The sequence below is a fragment of the Balaenoptera musculus genome, chromosome 5 (genome assembly GCF_009873245.2).
Source record: "Balaenoptera musculus isolate JJ_BM4_2016_0621 chromosome 5, mBalMus1.pri.v3, whole genome shotgun sequence".
NCBI classification, from domain to species: Eukaryota; Metazoa; Chordata; class Mammalia; order Artiodactyla; family Balaenopteridae; genus Balaenoptera; species Balaenoptera musculus.
Genome location: NC_045789.1, coordinates 104,069,959 through 104,091,992, shown reverse-complemented (window position 1 = coordinate 104,091,992; position 22,034 = coordinate 104,069,959). Strand labels below are relative to the sequence as shown.

Sequence of the window (22,034 nt, the reverse complement as noted above, 5' to 3'; positions counted from 1 at the left end):
TTAATAAGGTTGGCAGCCCTTTTACTTTGTGGCCACGGTGGGCACCCTATACTTCTCCTCTTTTGGAACCCCACCTACTCCCAGGATTTGTTAAACCTCTGTCTCTCCCTCCTCAGCTCCACGAGAGCTCATTCTACCCTGGCTCATCAGGGCCTGGCCCTGGGCTTGGAGCCGAGGCAATCGGCTGGTATCTAATGGGTGCCCGGGTGAGTGATTGGCTTTGTGTGCTAGGATCACAAGCATGGAAAACAGAGGGAAATCGGAGAAAAACATCAGAACATTGATTGGAGTTTTTCTGGGGGAGTTGCATTTATTTTTTGGTCATTTCACTGTCTTTTAAAATGTCTCTAAATTGAGTTTTATTATATTCAACAGTTAGAGATTATGTACTAAAGTATTTATAGGTGAAATTATATGATATTTGGGATTTGCTTTATAATATCTCAGCAAAAACAAAGCCAAAGTGTTTGGAGGGGAAAGAGGTGAAAGGAGAATGGTGAAGTATTTAAAGAATCTGGGTGAAGGTTCTCAGGGGGCTTTTTAATACCATTTCTTTACTTTAGAAAAGAGTTGAGAATTTTTATGTTAAAAGTTAGAAAGAAAAAACACATTTCCTGGCTCTTCTCTAATGACATTTACTACTTTGCTTGGCTTTTCAGAGTGACCGACTCCTCATCAAGGGTGGACGAATCATCAACGATGACCAGTCCTTCTATGCCGACGTCTACCTGGAAGATGGACTCATAAAGTGGGTTGACCAAACAGACCTTTTAAGAAACCCGTCTCCCTAGGCTGCCGGGCCCTTAGAGGGAATGGAAGGCTGGCGTTCTGCCAGCTCTTGTGACTCTCAGGGATGGAGAGATGTGGGGAGGTGCAAACCATGGCTGTAGAAGGGGCTCGTGTTTGTTGAGTGCCCCGTGACCACACCAGGCTCCCTGCCACGGCGCTCACGCAGGCCATGATGCCCACAGAGGCTGTGAAGTACACATGCTGGCCCCTCTTCTGTTCTTGGGAGGGGGGACCATGGGGTTAAGTGGCTGTCCCACGTTGCAGAATGAGTTAGGGGCAAGGCCTCGATTCCAACCTAGCTCATCTGACTGATTCACAGCTCTTTTTTCTACCTGCCCAGAATTTCTGGAATTGGGTGGAGGGGGCTGGGAGAGAAGGAGTCATGTTTAGCCCCCAGGCAGAGCCTTGGCATTTAAAGGGAAGACATGCCTTGGGACTGGAGCTCTCCTTTGCCTTCTCCCCATTGGCTGCCCCTTCAGCCCTGCTAGGACATCCCAAGTGTGTTAGTCTATCTGGGCTGCCATAACACAGTACCCCAGATGGCATGGCCTACACAACAGAAGTTTATTTCTCACAGTTCTGGAGGCTGAAGGCCAGGATCAAGGTGCCAGCAGGATGGTTTCTCCTGAGGCCTCTATCCCTGGCTTGCAGACAGCCGTCTTCTTGCTGTGTGCTCACGTGGCCTTTGCTCTGTGTGTGTGCCTCCAGTTTCTCTTCCTCTTATAAGGATGTCAGCCCTATTGCATTAGGACCCCCGACCTAGCAGCCTCATTTTAACTTAATTACCTCTTTAAACACCTTATCTCCAAGCACAGTCACATTCGGAGGTATTGGGGCTTCAGTATGTGGATTTGGGGGACACAATTCAGTCCATAACACCAGACAGTGGTTTTTACGTGGTTTCCACATTTTACCATCTGCTGCTCGGCTTCTTCTTCTGGAGTCTGGAAGAGTAGAGTCAGAGACCATCTCAGGATCCAGCTTGGGCAGCTGGCACTGGAAGGAAAGGCAGAGGGGGTGTGAGCAAGGCCAAGTTCAAACAGGAATGGGGTCTTGGGCTCATCCCGGGGCCATGTATGCTCTGATGATGATGATGATGGTGGTGAGGAGGAGAAGGAGGAAGAGGGAAGAGGAGGGGGAGGAGGAGAAGGAGGAGGAGGGGAGGAGGAGGAGGGGGAGGAGGAGGGGGAGGAGGAGGAGGAGGGGGAGGAGGAGGAGGAGGAGGGGGAGGAGGAGGAGGAGGAGGAGGAGGCGGCGGCTATGGATTGTCATGCGCATTAACAGACCATCTGTGCAAAGGCCCTGTGAAGAGGAGGTGCTCAAGGCAGCACTGAGCCCTTCCCTGCCTCCCTCTGCCTGCCCCCACCCCTAGTCGTGGATGCATCTGACCATTTCTGGTCCAACTCAGGCCTCACCTCCTCCAGTTCATTCCCCCACCCCGCCCAGCTCACTCCTTCCAGCTGCACTGAAAGCTTGGTGTTTGCAGAACTTGCCAAGCACTCTCACCTGGGAACAACCTTGCACCCATAAATTCTCCGCCTGAAATGCCTTGCCCCTCCCCCCATTCTCGTTTCATGCCCCTGCCCCCCAACTCCCTTTTGTCCTATGGGCCCAGCTTGTGTGGCTCCTCCTCCAGGAAGCCTTCCGGAGCCCAGGCTCTTCCTCTGTACTGGCTACCGCTCCTTCTGTGCTGGCCGCCTCTCCCCCCTTGGTTGTGTATTTGCCCCTGATGAGAGGTCTTGCCTTATTGCCTCCCAGCCAGGGACCTGGCACAGTGCCAAGGATGGATGGGACCCTGGAGTGTTGAAGCGAGTGTAACATACAAACACTGACACATCAGATGGTGGGGACCTCGATCTCAGCCACGGTACAGCCTGGAACCAGAAAGGAGATAAAGGCAGATGGTGGGGTGGGGTGGGGTGTGGTGAGATGTATGATCAAGTGAGGTTTCTAAGTCACCACTGCTTAGATAAGGCACAACCAATCGGTGCTGAGCTCCCCGCTTATGTGGGGCCTCTGGGGTCCTGGGGACAGAGACGCGGAGAACCCTTTCATGGGACCACCATTCCCACCAGCGACACACAATTGGAGGTTGGAAGGCTTACAATCCAGGACATCGGCAGATGGAGCAAGTGCTCATCGGTCGGGTTGCATTTATTAAATGTTGGCTGTATGTGTGAACACCTGGAGACTTAGGACTTAGGCCGCCCAGGGTATTCAGGAAATAGGCAGTTTCCATAAATTCAATATTTGTCCACTCCTCTTAGTGGGAGACGCCTTTTACTTTTAACCCTGTTGCTGAAAAGCTTTCTAAGCGCTGGTGCTGCTTTTCCTGCCTTATTAAGCAGAGCGAGTGTCTGTGTCTGAATGCCTTGCAGGGTCTTCCGATGGTCACGTGGGGCACGGGGAGGTGTGGAAGGGGGGGAGAGCCTGAGGGACCGCTTGGCATGAGGAGGCTCGGTTATTTCCCTTCACTTTGATTAAACCCCAAGAATCCTTTCATTTTGTGGCCATTCGCCAAGTTTTACTAAAAGCTATTCAGCTGGGTTTGTGCAGAATCCGTTATGATTCATCGAGGGCTCCATCCAATTGGCTAAGCATTGGAGAATCAAATGCTGATGGCGCAGGACTTTTTTCTGAGTGGTGGTGAGGGTGGCGTTGGGGTAAGGGCAGGTGTCTGCTTCTCCGGCTTCCTTCCTCTCTTCCCTTTCCTTCCATGCACACTGCCGCTGAGAACGATTCAGGGAATCTTCCTCCTAATTCATGGGGGGCGGGGTTCCATTTAGTTTAATCCCACTTTGGGGAGGATCTGCTGCTTCTGCAGAAGGCAAGCAGGGAGACAGCCAAGCTTGGTGGGCAGAACCTGATACTAGACTTGGGGACACTGGGCTTGAATCCAGATCCAACGCTGACTTGCTGTGTGGCCTTCGATAAGTCACCGCCCCGCCCCGGGTTCCGTTTTCCTCTTTTGCAGAATGTGAATACTTCCTCCCTCACAGGTTGTTGGCAGGGGATTAGAGAGGGTTTGTTAATAGGCGATGATCTGCCTGCTAAGAGTGGCCCTGAACTGTAGAACTTCTGGCACCGCAGTGTGGCGGCTGAGTCACAGACCGGGATCAGATGGGGCTGTGACTCCACTGGTTCCCACTGGAGGGCTGTGCCGAGCGTCTGCGCGTGCCCATTCTGATTGGGCTGAGCCCCTTCCTTTGCCAGTGCTATGCATTCTGAACATCCCCCCCGCCCCGTCTTCTTTAGAAGCTAGTGTGAGCGAAAATGAGACCGTCGGTGAAGGGCTTATCAGAAGAGAATCCTATAGTTGGTGCTCAATAGCGATTCACTGCCCTTGTTGTAAAGCTTGGGGGTGACTTCTCTGAATCCCCTTCCCTTCAGCTCCTGGCACATGGCCATGAGCTTGGAGATGGACGGTGGGAAGATTGGACCAGGCAGGATTCTGTACATGACGATGGGAATTACGGAGGGAGTGGGGTGGCGATTAGAAGCAGCAGCGGCCGCAGTTGTAGTGCTGGTGGAATTGGCAGAAATGCTGACATTTCCTGGGGGCTCGCCGTGGCCCTGGCACTGTGCTTGGACTAGACCAGTTTCTGGTTTCAGGGTAGACAGTGTGCGATGCTCCAGTTCTGTGGAAGAGCCCCAGGTAGAGCCCCGTCACTCCTGTGCCCCGACGTGCCTGGACCAGCCGGCCCAGGAGTCCAGAAAAGCAAGGAGCTTTCGCACCTGCGTGTGGATTCTGTTTGGGGCCTGACGTTGCGGTCACTGAAGGAATATTTTCCTATGTCTTCATTACTGGTGTTTTTAGGTAACTTAGAAAAACTAATATTGGGGCCACATCCCAGGAGTTTAGAACAACTGGATTTCTTTTTTAAATAAAAATTGCTCGTGGTCAGATGTAGTGGTCTCAGCCGGGCACTGACCGTGGAGCTGTTGAATCTGTCCTGGTCTAGCTGAGCCTCCCTCACCCCACCCTGGTGAGGGATGCGTCTCCTGACTCTGGCTCCAACACATAAGACACAGCTGACACCGCAGGGGCAAGGCTTTGAAATTCCTAGGCTCTTCTGCCTCCTTTCCCAGCTTTTGGAATTTGCAGTCCAAACTTCCTGGAGGAAGTTTCCAGGCACCAAGCACGTGGGGAAACAAAAGTGTTGGTCAGCCTGCCTAGGAAAGCTCTGCCACCCGCCGTGTGATTCCCTCATGGTGGGTTTTACCGGGGCTTAAGAAGCTTTCCCGAGGCTGGTGCTCATGACTGTTTCAAATGAGAACCCAGGTTGCCTGTCAGTATCAGTTTGCCGGGGCTGACATAACAAAGTCCACAGACTCGGAGGTTTAAACAACAGATATTTGTTTCTCACGGTTCTGAAGGCTGGATGTCTGAGATCAGGGTGTGGGCAAGTTGGTTTCTTCTGAGGCCTCTCTCCTTGGCTTATAGACGGCTGTCTTCTCCCTGTGTCCTCACATAGTCCCCTCCCTGCATGTCTGTGGCCTAATCTCCTCTTCTCATAAAGACACCAGTCAGATTGGGTCAGGGTCCACCCTAACAGCCTCGTTTTAACTTAATGACCCCTTTAAAGGCCTTCTCTCCAAATTCAGTCACATTGTGAAGGGCTAGGGGGTTAGGACTTCAAAATATGGACTTTGGGGATTCACAGCTCACCTCACAGCCCTGTCTCTGAAGACTTGCAGAGCTAAGGGGACTTTTCACTGCCTCCCCCCCATCGCTCACCTTTGTGTCCCCAAAGCAGTTGCCAAAAGTGTGTGAAGTGCTCTGGAGTGTCGGGCTGTTCAGAGAACCCTTTGACACTCGATACCGATGCTGGTCTCACTGCTGTTGGATTCAGCTCTGCCACTGCCTCCCCCTGGAAGCCCTCCCAGATAACCAGGCTGGTGAAATGGCCCACCTTGTGCTCCCCACGCCCTGTGTGAACTGGATTGTAACCATCTGCTTTACATGCCTTTCCTCCTCATTAGGCTGTGAGCCCCTGGAGGGCAGGGACCCTGCCTGAGTTATCTCTGTTCACCCAGTGGCCTGCGTAGGACCTGCCTCAGAAATGTTTTTCTAATGGAACTGAAGCTGCACGGTTGACAGCCATTTTGTTTTTCTTTTAAGAACCAAAGTCCGTCTCTGTTGTTTGTGCCCAGGCAAATAGGAGAGAACTTAATTGTTCCTGGTGGAGTGAAGACCATTGAGGCCAATGGGCGGATGGTTATTCCCGGAGGTATCGATGTCAACACGTACCTGCAGAAGCCCTCCCAGGGGATGACGGCCGCTGATGACTTCTTCCAAGGGACCAAGGCAGCACTGGCAGGAGGGACCACGATGATCAGTGAGTCGTACCCCTGCCTTAGAGCATAGGCTGTGACTTCTCTTCTGCATCCTCAGCATCTTGAGTAACACCAGGCACTTTGCTCAGGGTACCTGGTGTGCAGGTGGCTAAAGTTTTGGAACCAGTGATAATAGATGTTGTTATGACAGATGGGGCTGTAAGGGCTCAGAGAGGTGAGATAAGTTGCTGAAGGTTACACAGCTGGGAAGTGGTTGTATTAGTCAGTGTTGCTGTCATAACGCTGTGATAATGCTGCATAACAAACAGCCCTCAAACTTCAAGCAAACACTTGTTTTTCTTATTCAAGGGTCCACAGGAATAGGAGCAGGACTGGTGTGGGTCTGCTTTAGGCTGTGGTTTGGGTTTGGGGTGGGGGTACCATGGCTCTCCCATTCTGGAACCAATGACCAACTCAACCATGCTCTTCTCCAAGAGGAAGGCAGAAGTGCAGGAAGTGTCTGGCAGAAACTTGCTCCTCCTCTTACCACCTCATTTCTTCACCTACACACTGTGACTTCAGCACTCTGTTCTGTTGGCCAAAGCAAATCACACGGCCAAGCGCAAAGTCCCTGAAATTGCATTCTGCCCACGGTGAACCATGGTGAGGGTGGAGAGGGAAAGAAGAATTGTGGACAAATAACGCCATCTACCACAGTGGTCTGTCTGGGATGCTGGACTCTTCCTCTACTGCCCTTTGCAGCCAGATTGTTGTATTTTTTTTTTTTAATCCAACAGTGCTTTTGTTTGGATTCCATTTTAATAAGCAGTTTTGATTAAATATGCAGCAGTGTATTTGAAATGTTCTTTCAATAGTTAGACTCCACATCTAGGTGGCTTGTCCCTGAGCTGGCCCCAGCCCTGCCCATCTCTCCCCATCGAAGAGTTCCTCTGGAGGTGCACGCTGGCTGGAGTTGGCCACCATGAGCAGAGCTCACGTATCAGAGTTCCCTCCCCCTGAGCCAGGAGCATGTGGCCCAGCTCAGGAGGCAAGCACCGTTCTGATCCCTTTTCCAAAAAGCAGCCCTGTGTCTGCTGGTTAGGAAGGTGGGACGAGCCCAGATTTTGGACTTGGATCCTAGCTGCCAGGGTTTGCACTGGTCACGGCCACTCAGCAGCTGCACCACTGGGCAGTATTAAGCCTCTGTGAGCCTCAGCTTCCTCGTCAGTAACATGGACTTTATAATGTGCCCCCCAGCTCATACATGTGGTTCCTTAACATAGTGCATGGCATATGGTGGTAAGTGCTTTGGGAATAGGAGCTGGGATATTCTGAGAGGTGGAGATGGAAGTTCCAGGCTCAGGGGACCTGTGTGAGGTAGAGGACAGAGCTCTGGATGAAGAATCAGGATCCCTGGAGTTCCCCTTTGCTCTTTTCCCATCACCAGCTGTGAAACCTCTGAGGGACCCCTCCACCAACCCCATGGGCCTCATCTTCCCCATCTATAAAAGGGTGCTTTTCGAAGTATGTTTCATGGAGCACCAAGAGCCTATGAAGGCACCATGAGAACCACAGTTAGGAGGTGTGTGAGAGGGGGCAGGGAGTTCTGAGTCCCCACCCCATTTCTTCATTCAGCAGATATTTATTGCAGGTTGCTCTGCACCAGGCACTGTGCTAGGTGGTGGGGAAGAGCAGGAACAAAGCAGACATGATGCTTATTCTCCAGGGGCTCGTAGTCCATGGGGAGTCACTAATCACCCACACAAATGACTGTAAGCGGATTAGTTCTACAGAAGAAAGGGGCACAGTGCTTTGAGCTGTGGGGCAAAGGGCTCGGGGAGGCTTCCCTGAAGAAGTGGCATTTGTGCATCGATCTGAAGGATGAGTGGGAGTTAACTGGGTGAAGAGGGTATAGGGGAGCAGAGCTCCAGGAAGAGGGAACAGCACATGCAAAGACCCTGTGGTGGGGGAACACAGCTTGTGTTTAAGAGATTGAAAGAAGGCCTAGGAGGCAAAGGTGCGGAGATGGAGGGCTGGAATCCTGTGAGATAAGGCTGGGAGGAGAGGATGGTACTGGGCCTTGATGGCCAAGGTCAGAATTTTGGTCTTTTTCGTATGTGTGATGTGCAGCCATTAAGGGATGTGAAGCAGGAAGTGATGTGATCTGTTTTAAAGAGACCTGAGTAGAGGGGCCTAGGTTGAATGTGACGAGACCAGTGGGAGGTGATTGCAGTTGTTCAGCTGAGAGTTGAGGGTGGCTCGGACTAGGAGTGTGACCCGGAGGCGGACAGATGTGGACAGCTCCAGGGGCATATCAGAGGGAAATCGACAGTGGTGATGGATCAGCAATGGAGGCGCATGAGGGAAACGAAGGGTCGAGAGTAACCCCTTGGCCTCTAGCTTTTGGAATGGTGAGGCGATATCCTTACCATTCTGGGGCGGGGGTGGGGGACCAGCTTTGCCAGTGGGGAGGGGACAGTGTGGCATGAGGTTCTGGACATTCTCATCTTGAGGAGCTCTTGAGTCATCCTAGTGGAGAGTTCAGAATCCTGTGGCTGAGAGCGGGGGATACATTTGAATGAGCAGCCGCGTAGAAAGAAAAGTTCTAGGGCCAAGTCGTAAGGAGTTTGATCACTTAATGGCCAAGTAGAGGAGGAAGAGTCTTCAAGGAAAAAATGGCCACAGAAGTGGGACAAAAAGCCAGAAAGCCGTTGCCATGGAAACCAGGGAGGAGCGAGTTTAAAGGAGGAGGAGGGAGTGATTCACTGTGTTCTGAGAGGTCAAGTAGAGTGAGGACTGGAAGGGCGAATTAGCAAAGGCTGATGCTCTGGGTGGGTGGACGAGTGAGAGGGAGTGGGGAGCAGAGACTGCTCTTTATAGACGTCTGGCCGTGATGGGTGGATGTAGGAAACAGGGTGGGAGCTAGAGGGATGTGCGAAGCCCAGTGAGGTTTAAAAGACAGTTGTCTCCCCTTTGATCTGCTTTACATTTAAGGCTTTATTTGAAAAAGGGATGATGAAGTTCATATTCTTTTAGGTCCTTTTCACCTTGGCGTTTTGTGCCCACGAAGGCAGCATGGAGTAGCGGGAAAGGGTCCAGACTCTGCAGCTGACAGGACTCTGGGAGTCTTCTCCGTACTGCTTACTAGTTGTGTGACCTTGGACAAGTTTTTCACCCTCTTTGAGCCTAAGTTTCCTCATCTGTCAAATGGGGATATTTTTATTCTCTTCACAGGGTAGTTGCGAGTATTTAATGAGATAATTTATATAAAGCCTTTGTGGCGGTTTCTGACCCATCAGAAACATTCAATAAACATTCATGATAATGACGGTGATGGTGATGGTGAGGAGGAGGATGAAATGACGGTAACAATGGTGGGGACAGTGGTGGTAATGAAGACTAAAGAGGGTGGTGACCATGTCACTGCTGATGGTTATTATAATGATGGTGACAACGATGGCAGTATTGATGTTGATGATGGTGGGAATGATGATGAAGGGGATGGTGATGGTGAGGATGCTGATCTCGGTGATGTAAGTGGTGGTGATGATGATGATGGTCATGGTGATGGTGGTGATGTGGGGGATAGGGAAGGTCACGATGATTATGCTAATACTGGAGATAATGACGGTGATGATGGCAGTGAAGAGGCTACCACTGGGATGACTTGGGTCCTAAGCATCTTGGAATGTGACACGTATTTTTCTGTCCCAGTTGACCATGTTGTCCCTGAACCTGGGTCCAGCCTGCTGACCTCCTTCGAGAAATGGCACGAAGCGGCAGACACTAAGTCCTGCTGCGACTACTCCCTCCACGTGGACATCACCAGCTGGTACGATGGTGTTAGGGAGGAGCTCGAGGTGCTGGCGCAGGACAAAGGTCAGTTAAAAGCCCCAGAATGGGGGCCCAGTTCTGGAATCCCTGTTTTGTTTGTGGGTCTGACTTGTGGAGTTAGAATCCCTTTATCTGCATCTGCTATGAGCCCAACTGTGAGCTGTGCCCTGCCCCATCAACAGTGGAAAAATTAGACCCTCCTTAAGGAGTCTGTCTTCCTCTGCTTCAGGCCCTTTGGAGGTTCCCCCTGTTTATAGAAGAAAGCCCGATTTCCTTAGCCTGGCACACAAGGCCCCCACTGATCTAGCCTCACTTTTCTTTCTCTACCATAAACTCATCTGGGTTCTTCTTATCCTGGACGCCATCCCCTGAAACCTGCTACTCCACTGGGCCTTTGCTGTAGCAGTCTCTGCACCCCCTACCAGGGATGCCCTTTCTTCTACTCTGCTTCCCAGCTCAACTATCCCAGTTTCCCCAATCAGAACTTCAGAACTGCTTCATCCCTTGAATATCCATAGAAGGTTACTTGGACCTCTTTGGGGGCACCTTTTGCATTATTTCTGGATTGCGGGACACTGGTTGTCTGTCTGGCTCTTCTGTTAAACCCTGAGCTTACCAGGGAGGGGATTATGTCTGTGCATCTCTGTATCCCACCCCCTCTCCCCTCTGTGTGAGCTCAAACCAGACATCTCTGCACAGTGTGGGTACTTTACAGTGTGCCTTACACCAAATGGAGGTGAATTGAACTGAACACCCACAAGAGCAAGAGAACAGAATAAACCAGGCGTGAGTGGTCCCTCGGAAAGAGGCAGTTCTGAGACTCTCTGAGGAAGCACCCTCGAATGAAATGCTTCAAGGAGAGATAGGGGGGATGTTTTCAATTTTTTAAATATATATGCTGTGTTTTCTCATAAAAGTATCATCACCCAAATACAAAAAAAAGTCAGAAAATCAAGAGAAGGAAAAAGTTTTTCCCTCTGGTCTTACCCCCCAGTTGCCACTTACCATTAATATTAAGGATTATTACTTTCTGTTCCCTATCTATTTAGACAATTTTCTCCATATATAGTTATATGATAGCAGTTATTTGGAATCCTTTTTTCACTTAACGTTGTATGAGTAATCATTACTCTTCATTAATAACTTTTTAATGGCTCGTAATACGCAATGTAATGGTTAATTTGCTTAGCTATTTCCTTTTTATTGGGCATTTAGGTTTTCCGTTTGCTTTACTGTAAATCGTGTTTGGTGAACATCTTTGTATATAAACACTTGTTTGCGTCTCTAATTATTTCCTTAGATTTCCAGAGATGGCATTACGGGGTCAAGGTTTTAACATTTTTCAAAATCATGACACTTACCGCCAAATTGCTTTCCCCAGAAATGCACCCACTTGCATGCCCACAGCCCATGTCTCTCACTCCCTGCATGTTTGCACCATTGGGTGTTATTACTTGTATGAAATCCTTGCTAATTTGATGAATAAAAGTCAATCTACCATTGAACACTGCAGTTCTCTAACTGCTAATTACATTAAACATTTTGCATACGTTTTTCCTTTATGTGAATGTCCGATTGTGTTCCTTGCCCATTTACCAGTTTGGGTCTCGTAAGTCTGAGCTTCTATATCCAGATGGTTTTATCCCTTCATTGAAGTTGCTGTGAATCACACTCTTGTTTTGTACAGAATCAGGGTCCAGGTTGTAGAAAGATCCCAGCAGTTGATCCCAGCAGAATCTGAATCCTGCCCTCACACTTCTTGGCCTTGTGACACTGGGCAAGTCACCAAGCTGACCTCTCTGAGGCTCGCCCGGTGACTCCCCATACATAGTGTCAGAGCTCTGGTACCAGACGTGAGACTCCTGGTCTGAACTCGGTGTTAATTCTCCAGTCAAAAGAAGGAAACAACCCAAATGTCCATTAAAGGATGATTGGGTAAACAAAATGTGGTCCATCCTTACAGCGGAATGTCATTCAGCTTTGAAAAGGAAGGGAATTCTGACACCTGCTACGACGTGGATGAACCTTGAGGACATTATGTCAAGTGAAATAAGCCAGTCACAAAAAAGACAAATGCTGTATGACTGTGCTCATAGGAGATGCCTAGAATCATCCAATTCATAGAGAGAGACAGAGTAGAATGGTGGTTGCCAGGGGCTGGGGGAGGGGCAACGTGGAATTAGTGTTTAATGGGGACAGAGTTTCAGTTTTGCCAAGGTGAAGCGTTCTGGAGATGGAAGCACAACAATGTGAACGTACTTAATGCCACTGCACTTACAAATGGCTCCGATAGTAAATTTCATGTGAGGTATATTTTACCACAACTAATGAAAAGCAGCAGTTATTCTTTGCTCACAACTCTGTGGAAAGGCACTTTGGTTTGGGCTCAGCTGGTCGGTTCTGCTCACCGTGGCTCACTCATACCTTGCGCCCCAGCTGGGAGGATGGGGCAGGTGGGACGGCTCTCTACACCCTCCCTTCCCCAGCAGACTCTCATGGGCTTCTTCCCTTGGTGGCTCCACAAGGGTGAGTGGAGCCCAGGCTTGGAATGTGTCCACTGACACTTCCGCTTTGTTCTGCTGGGCGGAGCCAGTCTCGAGACCAGCCCACGCTCAAGGAGTGAGGAAAGAGGTTCTGCCTCTTGAGAAGGGTCACTGCAAATGTTTTGTGAAACTTTAAACTATTTACCAGCCTGTTTAGTCTCTTTCTGCCTCCTACTTCTACATGAAATTATCTTATTTGTTTGTTTGTTCATTGCTTATTTCCACTAGAATGTAGACAGGGATCCTTCCTACCTCGTTCACAGCTGTATCTCTAGCTTCTAGAACGGTGCTTGTACATAGTAAGTACTCAGTGAATATTTGATGAGTGAGAAAATAAATATTCCATGAAAAAGGACTTCTGGGGTCTCATAAGTTTTGGAAATGCTCCCTGTTTATTCTATTCTTGAATAGTCTTTTATTTATATATTTATTTTTTAACATCTTTATTGGAGTATAATTGCTTTACAATGGTGTGTTAGTTTCTGCTGTATAACAAAGTGAATCAGCTATACGTATACATATATCCCCATATCTCCTCCCTCTTGTGTCTCCCTCCCACCCTCCCTATCCCGCCCCTCTAGGTGGTCACAAAGCACCAAGCTGATCTCCCCGTGCGATGCAGCTGCTTCCCACTAGCTATCTATTTTACGTTTGGTAGTGTATATATGTCCATGCCACTCTCTCACTTCGTCTCAGCTTACCCTTCCCCCTCCCTATGTCCTCAAGTCCACTCTCTACGTCTGCGTCTTTATTCATGTCCCGCCCCTAGGTTCTTCAGAACCATTTTTTTTTAGATTCCATATGTATGTGTTAGCATACGGTATTTGTTTTTCTTTCTGACTTACTTCACTCTGCATGACAGACTCTAGGTCCATCCACCTCACTACAAATAACTCAATTTCGTTTCTCTTTATGGCTGAGTAATATTCCATTGTATATATGTGCCACATCTTCTTTAGCCATTCATCTGTCGATGGACACTTCGGTTGCTTCCATGTCCTGGCTATTGTAAATAGAACTGCAATGAACATTGTGGTACATGACTCTTTTTTGAATTATGGTTTTCTCAGGGTATATGCCCAGTAGTGGGATTGCTGGGTCGTATGGTAGTAGTACAGTACTGAGGTTTTCATCTGAATTACTTTGATTCCAAATGAGACCAAATCTTATTCTCATCTTTATTTGTTAGGCATTTAAAAAAATTGTTTAAAAATTCTGTTTGCCTTTTTTGCTTCATTGTTTTCATTTTAAGCATTTTAAAATATAAAACGAAACATACAGAAAACCACACAAGGAAAAAATGTGGCTTTGTGAATTATGAGATTACCCTTTCCAGGTAAGAAATAGAACTTTGCCCCAAAAAAAGACCCCCAACAAACCCCTCATGGCCCCCCATTGTAGCCACAACTCCCTCCCCCCCCCAAAAGTAACCACTGTCTGATGTTTTTTAAATAAGAGGTTTTTTAAAAAAAACCTTTGTTAAATTTGTTGCAGATATGTTCACCATGTTGGTTGTTTGCTTTTTATTTTGAATTTTTAAGAATTAACTTATAGACATTTTCCATTTATAACAAGTCAAATCTATCATGATTTGAAGGAAAGCTTCTAATCTGAGATAGCTTTACCCCATCCACCCACCCACAAGAACCAGTTCTAGGGCATATTTATCAATTCTGCCAATTCATTATTTCTGCTTTTACTTGTAGTGTTTACTTCTAATTTCTGGTGAATTTCCATTTTCTTCTTTTAAAGATTCTTATCATAGAAGCTTACTCAGTTGATGTATGCTCCCCCTCTCCTTCAAAAAATAATGAAGCATTTAAGGCTATGAATTTACCTCTCACTATGGCTTTACCTGTTTACCCACTGATTGTTCTTCCATGTCTGTGTATATAACTGGGTTTTTGTTTTTGTATTTAAGTATACTTGATTAAAGAGAGATTGATACTTTTATGTTAATCTCTGAATACTATTTTTTCTTTTAATTTTTCTTAATCTTTTGGGAAAAGAAATTTTTGTTGCCAAGGTTTTCTAGACCAGAAATGATTTTTGGCTTGTCTTCACTGTTGCTTAGTAAAAAAGAAGTCTCAATCCCATTTAGTACTTTTGCCTGAATTTCTTCTTTTTCTTATCCAAAGGATTCCTGATTCCATCAACAAATATTAATGGCACAGCACATGCTGTGGATGTGCAAGATGAAATAATATATAAGATGTGGTTCCCGTCCTCAATCACTTGAAGGCATATTAAGAAACAGTCCTCCCCCCACCTCCTCTGCTCCCCGCTGGCTGCACAATAAGTCCTGTCATCTCAGCCTTTTTGCATCCTCCCGCTCAGAGCCTCAGCCCACCCGTCTCTTTTGCCTTCAGCATCCTCCAACTCTATTTCTCCATTTCTCCCTGCTGTTCTGCACACCCATCCTCCTTCCAGAACTGTCCTTCTGAGACAAAGTCTGATCGTGTCATTCCCTTGCTTTAAAAGCACATGTTCTACCAGATAGTAGTGATGGCTGTACAACATTGTGAATGCTGTAAATGCCACTGAATTGTACACTTTAAAAACGGTTATGATGGTAAATTTTGTTATGTGTATTTTACCATAATAAAAAAAAGTGATTTTTTTTTTTTAAAGCACATGCTCCTTTTTGCTTCAGCCACAGGACGCTTTCTCGTACCCGCATACCTAATGTCTTTTTATCCTCCGCACTGTCCACGCCATGCATACCCATCCTTCTCAGCCCAGATAATTGCCTTCCCCCGGCTCCTCCCCCTCCCCTTCTTCCTTTTCCCCCTCCTCTTCCTTCTCCTTCAGACTCAGCTGACATGTCACCTTCCCTGGAGGCCTCCTTAGACCCTCACCCACACCCCCAGGCTGGCTTAGGTGCCCCTGCTGTGAACTCTGATGGCACCCTTCTGTCTTGGTTGTTACCACCCTGTGCAATGCTTATCGATTTACTGGAAAGACATGTCCTTTCTCCTTAAAAGCATTTTTCTACTCTCTTTTTTATCTTGAAACAGGTGTCAATTCCTTCCAAGTCTACATGGCCTATAAGGATCTCTACCAAATGTCCGACAGCCAGGTAGGTCCTTGCACACCCCCCCGCCTCCCTTGGGCAGGAATGGGCCTGCCTTGTCAGGCAAAGCAGCACAGGGCAGGGGAGATGTCAGAGCAGGCCAGGGAGGGCTCTGGGTTCAAGTCCTGGTTCTGACACTGAACTGTCAGTCATCGCTCTTCCCTGGACCTGCATTCCTTTCTGCCTATAAGAGTGGCGTGGAGCAGGGATCCCCTGCTTGGTGGTTCCCAAACTCGGCTCGTCTTCAGCCTCATCTAAAGAGCTCACTAAATACACAGACTCTTATATTCCATCACATACGCTCGCGGGTGAGGTTCAGGAGTCTGTACTTTCTGAAAGCTCTGCAGTTGATTCTGGGGCTCAAGCGAGTTTGGGGACCATTACCTTAGCTCTGACCTGGAGGAGAGCCCTGGCTGTCCCTCCAGCCAATTGCAAGTCATGTCCTTTCTCAGTTTTCTCATCTGTACAACGTGAGCATCTCTGGCCCTGCCAACCTCAAACAACTGTTCTGTGGGTGAGATGAGTCAAGGAAGAAGGTGGTCTAAGGAGTACAGGTGTAGGGGGTACAATTTATCGGGCACCTGGCCTTCTTACACCACTGGGACTCTTGGTTTGGTTTTGTTATTATTGCCCTGCCCTCTGCTCGTTAAAAAGGTGGGACTGTGCGGTGGCAAAGGGCATGGCTGCTGGAGCCAGACTGCTTGGCAGCAAGCCCTGACTTTGCTGTGCAGCCTGGAGCAGATTTCCTAACCTCTCTGTGCTTTAGGCCCTTCATGGCACTTGCCTCAGAGAGGGTGTCGGAGGATTAAGTGATTTAATACAAGTAAAGCTCTAGGGCAGTGCCTGGCACACAGCAGGTGCCATACGAGTGTTAATAAGCTGGTTTTCATTATCCCCATGGGGTCTCATGTGCAATGGAAGAAGCACCCATGTCTTACCTTTCAAAATAGACACTTGGAGTTACATAATATAACTTACCCCGAGATGGCCTGGAAACCAAAAGGCTGAAAGTTTGTTCCGTTTCATGGAAAAAATAACGTGTGTCTCTCTAGTGTAATTGAAATTTTCACCTGTTTCATTCTAATGTCTGTTTCACTGAAGCCCTAGTTAGAGACGGAGTTGAGCAGACTTTGGGTGTGTGTCTTCAAAAGTGCTTCATGCCTCCAAGTGCCTCCCCCACCTGCTGTCTACAACTAAAAGCACACATCCTGGGCGAGGGAGGTGTTATCTTGTATGTAAGGAGGACAAAGTTGAGATTCAGGAGTCCCTGGGGACGGAACATGTGGCTTTGGTCCTCACCTGGTGCAAATGTCTGATTGCAGATCCTTTACAGGTGGGAAGAGGGCACTGGACAGTGGACAGGGCCTGGATTGGCGAAATAAGGTGATGCTTGGCAGGATATATGTTATCTGAGTATTAAAGTTATTAGAGGACTTGGTCTCTCTACCCCAGCTGGTCTATAAAATGACAGGGGTTGGAATTTTTGTAAAGATGTACACATGCCCTGTGATTGGTGGTGGCTACAGTACAGGCTTAGCAGGTTTACTTATACAATTTCAGTAAAACTGAAAACAGCTTCTCAGCTGCAGTTGTCACCATTAACAACGTCACGCTCCAGAGGAGCAAAGCCACAAAGAAAGCAAAGGCTCGCGTGGGTATAATCGTGGATACAATCACGCCTTGGTGTCACTTTTATCAGCTATGCGCCTCTCCCCCACCCAGACTTTCTGCTTTTGGATCTGGAGCGTGTCAGGGTCAAGGGGAAACCTTTTCCAGTTCTTACTGGTTGAGCGACGCATTCCATTGATGTGGATGGAGCATCCCTGGCAGGCGGCTGACTGTGTGTTAGTCGTAAGAGCAGGCTTTGCAAACGCTCGTGCTGTGACATTTTTATCTCACCCCAACCCCCCTTTATCCCTCCTTAGCTCTACGAAGCCTTCACCTTCCTTAAGGGGCTGGGAGCTGTGATCTTGGTCCACGCAGAAAATGGAGATTTGATAGCTCAGGTGAGTGGTGTGAGTTTCCACCCCTTCCACCTCAGTCTCCTTCTCCTTGTGAAGGATATGAGAAAAGGGGGTGGAGGCATTGATCAGCCAGGTCACTAGGCAATGAAGGGTCAAGCCAAGAACCGGATGGCACGTCAGACACTCCAGGTGTGAGGCACGCACACACTATCTGCCGCGTGGCCTTTGGCAGGTCATAATTGCCTCCTCCTTGAGAATCTCGATCTTCTCACCTGTACAGTGGGGGTAATATTACTGCCCTGTGAACCATGGTGGGTTTGCGTGAGCAACAAATAAGGATCTGAAAGAAAATGCTTGGAAGCTGGGGTTGCTCATCATCCTGCACGACTTGAGAGCGGGGACAATGGACAGAGCTCAGGCTGGGAGCAGGTGTTCCAGTCTGGCCTCCTGACATTGGGCAAGGAACTCTACCCCACGAAGGCTCCTGTGCTTCATTTAGAAGCATCTGCCTTGCAGTGTGGTTGTGAGGATTACATGATATCGTGTATGTGTAGATCAATGTCGGACATGTAACAGGCTGTAGCCGTTCAGAAGTTTTGGGTAGTGTGAGACGTGAACCCATTTTGATCATTCTGTCCATACGGTGGATAATTTGATAGGAATAGAATAAAGTCAGCTAGGTTTTACTCCAGCAATTCTCATAGGAAATGAAGAGAGGAGACGGAGCGGAGGTGGAAGAGGCAAGAATATGCTAGGGAAGGTGCACAATCTACAGGACTCATCGATTGATTGGATGGGGGAAGAAGAGGAGGAAGTCAAGAATGGCTGCTTGGTCTCTGTGCAGGGCTGATCATGATGCCACAAATCGAGATCAGGCATATGGAAGATTTGGATGCATCCAATGAAAGTAGTTAATGCCGTGCGTGATGTTAAGGAGTATGTACATCCTCATTTCATAGGTAGGGAAACTGAGGCTCAGATAGTAATAACTTACTCACTGTTATATGGGGCATCGGAGCCAGGGTGTGAATACAGTTCCATCTGGTTCCAAAGCCCAGTGGAATTGCAACATGACGGTTAAGGGCATGAGATCTGAAGCTTCACTATTAAGGTTAGCTATTGTCTTTATTTCTTATTATTTGTGTTCTTGCAGTTTTTTCTGTAAAATTGAAATTCTTTCAAATTCACAGTGAAAAAGAACAACTCAGTACCATCACACAGCAGTATTCTGGTCATTGGCAAGAAGTCACTAAATCCAGCCCTCACCCCAAAAGATGGGATTGTACAAAGGAATGAATGCCGGGAAGTGAGGATCTCTGGGAGCCGTATCAGAGGTTGTCTGCCAGTCTCTCCTCTGGCCCCCAGTGACTGATGACCCTCTCACACGCAAAACACATTCATTCCTTTCCAGGGTCCTCCAAACTCTCACCTCATTACACCATCAAAGACTGGAATCATCTAAGCCAGGTCTAGGTGTGGATGAGGCTTCTTGGGTTTAGTCCCTACAATCTGTAGGTCTTTGAAGAAAATAGGCAAGTTATCTCCCCCCCCCGCCCCCCACACACACTCAACCACGACATATAGTGGTGGGGTGGGCATTCCTATTGAAAAAGGGACAATGGAAAACACCAGGAGTCATTGGTCCATAGCAGTTCTGAAATCCAGTTAGACAGGTGTTGGCAGTTCCTTGATTAGGTCTTGAAGCCTGAGAATAATCCTCCATGGCTCTTGGCTCCACCTTCTGGGCTATTGGCTCCACCTTCTGGGCTATTGGCTCCATCCTTCCTTTTCATGAAAGGTAGCCCATGCTTGCAGCTGAGGAATTTTCTCAGCCTGCTTCCTGCGTAGTGGAATTTTAGGAGTCCAACTGCCTCCATTCATTTTGTATGTCTTATCCCGTCCAGTCCAGGCTGCCGGTGTTTTGCTAAAATAATCCTCTCAAAACCTTTGTGGGCCTCCTCTGAATCTCACTGGAATTCACCCCATTAGACAAAAGACACCCGCAGATTTCTTTTCAGTAAGCCCTCCTCCTCCTGGTCAGACAGCCAAGAGGTACATCCTTGGGTTTCCTAGAGGCCTTAATTTGATTGAGAGGATCTATGGGCACACCCTCAATTATCTGTCCCTCTCACATTTTACTATTTATTATGAGCAGCAAGAAGAAACCAGGCGGTACCTTGACAATTTGCTGGGGACTCTCCTCAGCTAGATCCCTGAGTTCATTAGACACATTTGCCCCTTTCCACATCACTGCAGGTGACAGTGTTGCCAAGCTTTCTGCTACTACATAACAAGATTCCCCTTCCTCCAGTTTTCAATAACAGACGCTTCATTTCCTTTCGAGCTCTCGCTAGCAAGGTCCTCAAAGTCCATATTTCTACTAAGAGTCCATTTCAGACTAGCTTTCTCTAACACATGCCTTGAAATTCTTCCAGCCTCCATTCACTGCCCGGTCCCAAAGCCTCTCCCACATTTTTAGTTAATTGCTATGGCAGCACCCTACTTCTGAATACCAAAATCTGTTTCAGTTCTCTGTGGCTGCATAACAAATTACCCCCTAAATTTAGCATTGTCAAACAAAAAACGTTTTCTACATCATGGTCCTGTGGGTCCGGCGTCCAGATGTGGCTTGGCTGGGTTTTCGGGCTCAGGGTCTCTCACCGGCTGCAGTGAAGGTGTCAGGCAGGGCTGCAGTCATCTCAGGGCTGGTCTGGGGCAGGATTCCCTTCCAGAGGGTTGCAGGATTCCCACTCAGAGGGTTGCTTCTAGGATTCAGTTCCTTGCAAGCTATCAGACTGTTGTCCTTTATTCTTTGCTGGCCGTTAGACAGAGGCCCCCTTGGTTCTCTGACACATGGGCAGCTACAGCATGGTGACCTGCTTCCTTCCAAGTGAGAGAGCAAGAGAGGGTGAGCAAGGGAGAAGTGGGAGTCCCTTTGTAACCTAACCTCAGAAATGACATCCCATCTCTTTCCTCGTGTTCTGCTCATTGGAAGCAAGGTGGCAGGTCCAGCCCACATGCAAGCAGAGGCAGGCTCACCGGGAGCCTCTTAGAAGCTGCCCAACACATGTATCTTAGGTTTGCCTGGTTTTGAACTTCATAAACATGAAACCACACAGTAGGTACTCTTTTACATCTGGCTTCTTTTGACCAAAACTAGATTTGTGAGATTCATCCCTCTTGTTACCTGAAGCAATAGTATTCTCTTTGTCATCATGGTGTAGAATTCCACTGCAGGGATAGGTCACAATTTGTTCTTCAGTTGATAGATGTTTGGATAGTTTCAAATTTAGGACTACAATGTGTAAAGCTTCCTTAAACATTCTCATTCAGTCTTTTGTTAAACATATGTTCCCATTTCTGTTGGTAAGTACATAGGAGGGGGATTTCTGGGTCGTGGGTGTGCACATATTCAGGTCTTACAGTTACTGCTACCCTGTTTTCCAGGGTGTACCAACCTATATCCCACCAAATGTGTGTGAAAAGTTGAGTTTGGAGTCCCCAGTTCTTAAGCTTTACATCAGGGAATTCTTAGCTTTCCTCGCTGCCAACTTAAGATTGAGTTTTCTCAGCTCCAATAAATCTGTTACCTTTTGTACATCTGTTTCCCAGCTTCCAAAATTTTGTTTCTGTTATCTTCTCTGCATTCTCTTGGTTCTTGTGTACCATTTCTGTCACTTTAGCAGAGTTTCAGGATGGAGTAAAAATAATGTGTGTGCTCAGCCCATGATTTTTAACTAGAAACCCTACTCTAGTCTTTTGTGATCTGTGTTTTTCCCCCCTTACATCATCTTTTGTCCTCCCTCCCTTTTTCTCCTTCCTTCCAACAGAAATAGTAACTGACATTTAAATAGTCTTCCGGAGGGATGTCTCCATGTCATAAATCTTGTTGTAAACAGTTTACAAAAATGCCTTGTAAACACCATCTTCAATAGCTGACATCATTTCATTCTTTACTTAAATCCACCCCAGCTGTTAGATCTTGAAATTGTTTCCAGCTTATGTTCTTGTAATAAACTCGAGCTTGATAACCATAGATGCACAGTTGAAATTATGATTTTTTTATTGTTGATAGGGCCTGGGGCTCCTCGTAGGGCTGTGTTCCAGAATGATGATACAGAAACTGTGGAAGTTAAAATTAGCCGCACAGCTGACACCTGGGCAATGTAAAAATATTAGTTTTGAGATATTACAGTATTCCTAAGGAGGGGGCACCTTGGAGCCTTGGAGCAAATAGATTTGCATCTGGGGTATTAGCTCAGGGAACCGTTTCATTTATATGATAAGCTTGAGGTAGAATTTTCCTGCTAGAAAGACAGGTACCAGGAAGAGGAAACTACAGTAGAGAAAATGAGAGCTGCTGACCATCAACGAGCCCTTACTATACACCAGGTATCGTGCGAGCATTTCACATCTGCCACCTCAGTGATGTATTATAGCAACTCCAGTGTGTAGGTGCTGTTGTTTCCAATGTAAAGAAGAGAAGATTAATGAAATAATGCCATTTGCAGCAACATGGATGGACCTAGAGATTATCATACTGAGTGAAGTAAG

The 22,034-nt window shown here is 47.6% G+C and overlaps 1 protein-coding gene across 2 annotated transcripts in view; it reads left to right on the top strand.

The window, feature by feature from the left end:
- Positions 1 to 22,034, top strand: part of CRMP1 (collapsin response mediator protein 1) — a 66,659-nt gene that overhangs the window by 21,879 nt on the left and 22,746 nt on the right. For both annotated transcript variants that reach the window (XM_036854015.1, XM_036854016.1), the window contains exons 2-6: positions 660 to 748; positions 5,944 to 6,128; positions 9,781 to 9,945; positions 15,461 to 15,522; positions 17,442 to 17,522. In XM_036854015.1, the coding sequence (XP_036709910.1) occupies positions 660 to 748; positions 5,944 to 6,128; positions 9,781 to 9,945; positions 15,461 to 15,522; positions 17,442 to 17,522 (582 nt within the window). The remainder of the gene's footprint in view (positions 1 to 659; positions 749 to 5,943; positions 6,129 to 9,780; positions 9,946 to 15,460; positions 15,523 to 17,441; positions 17,523 to 22,034) is intronic.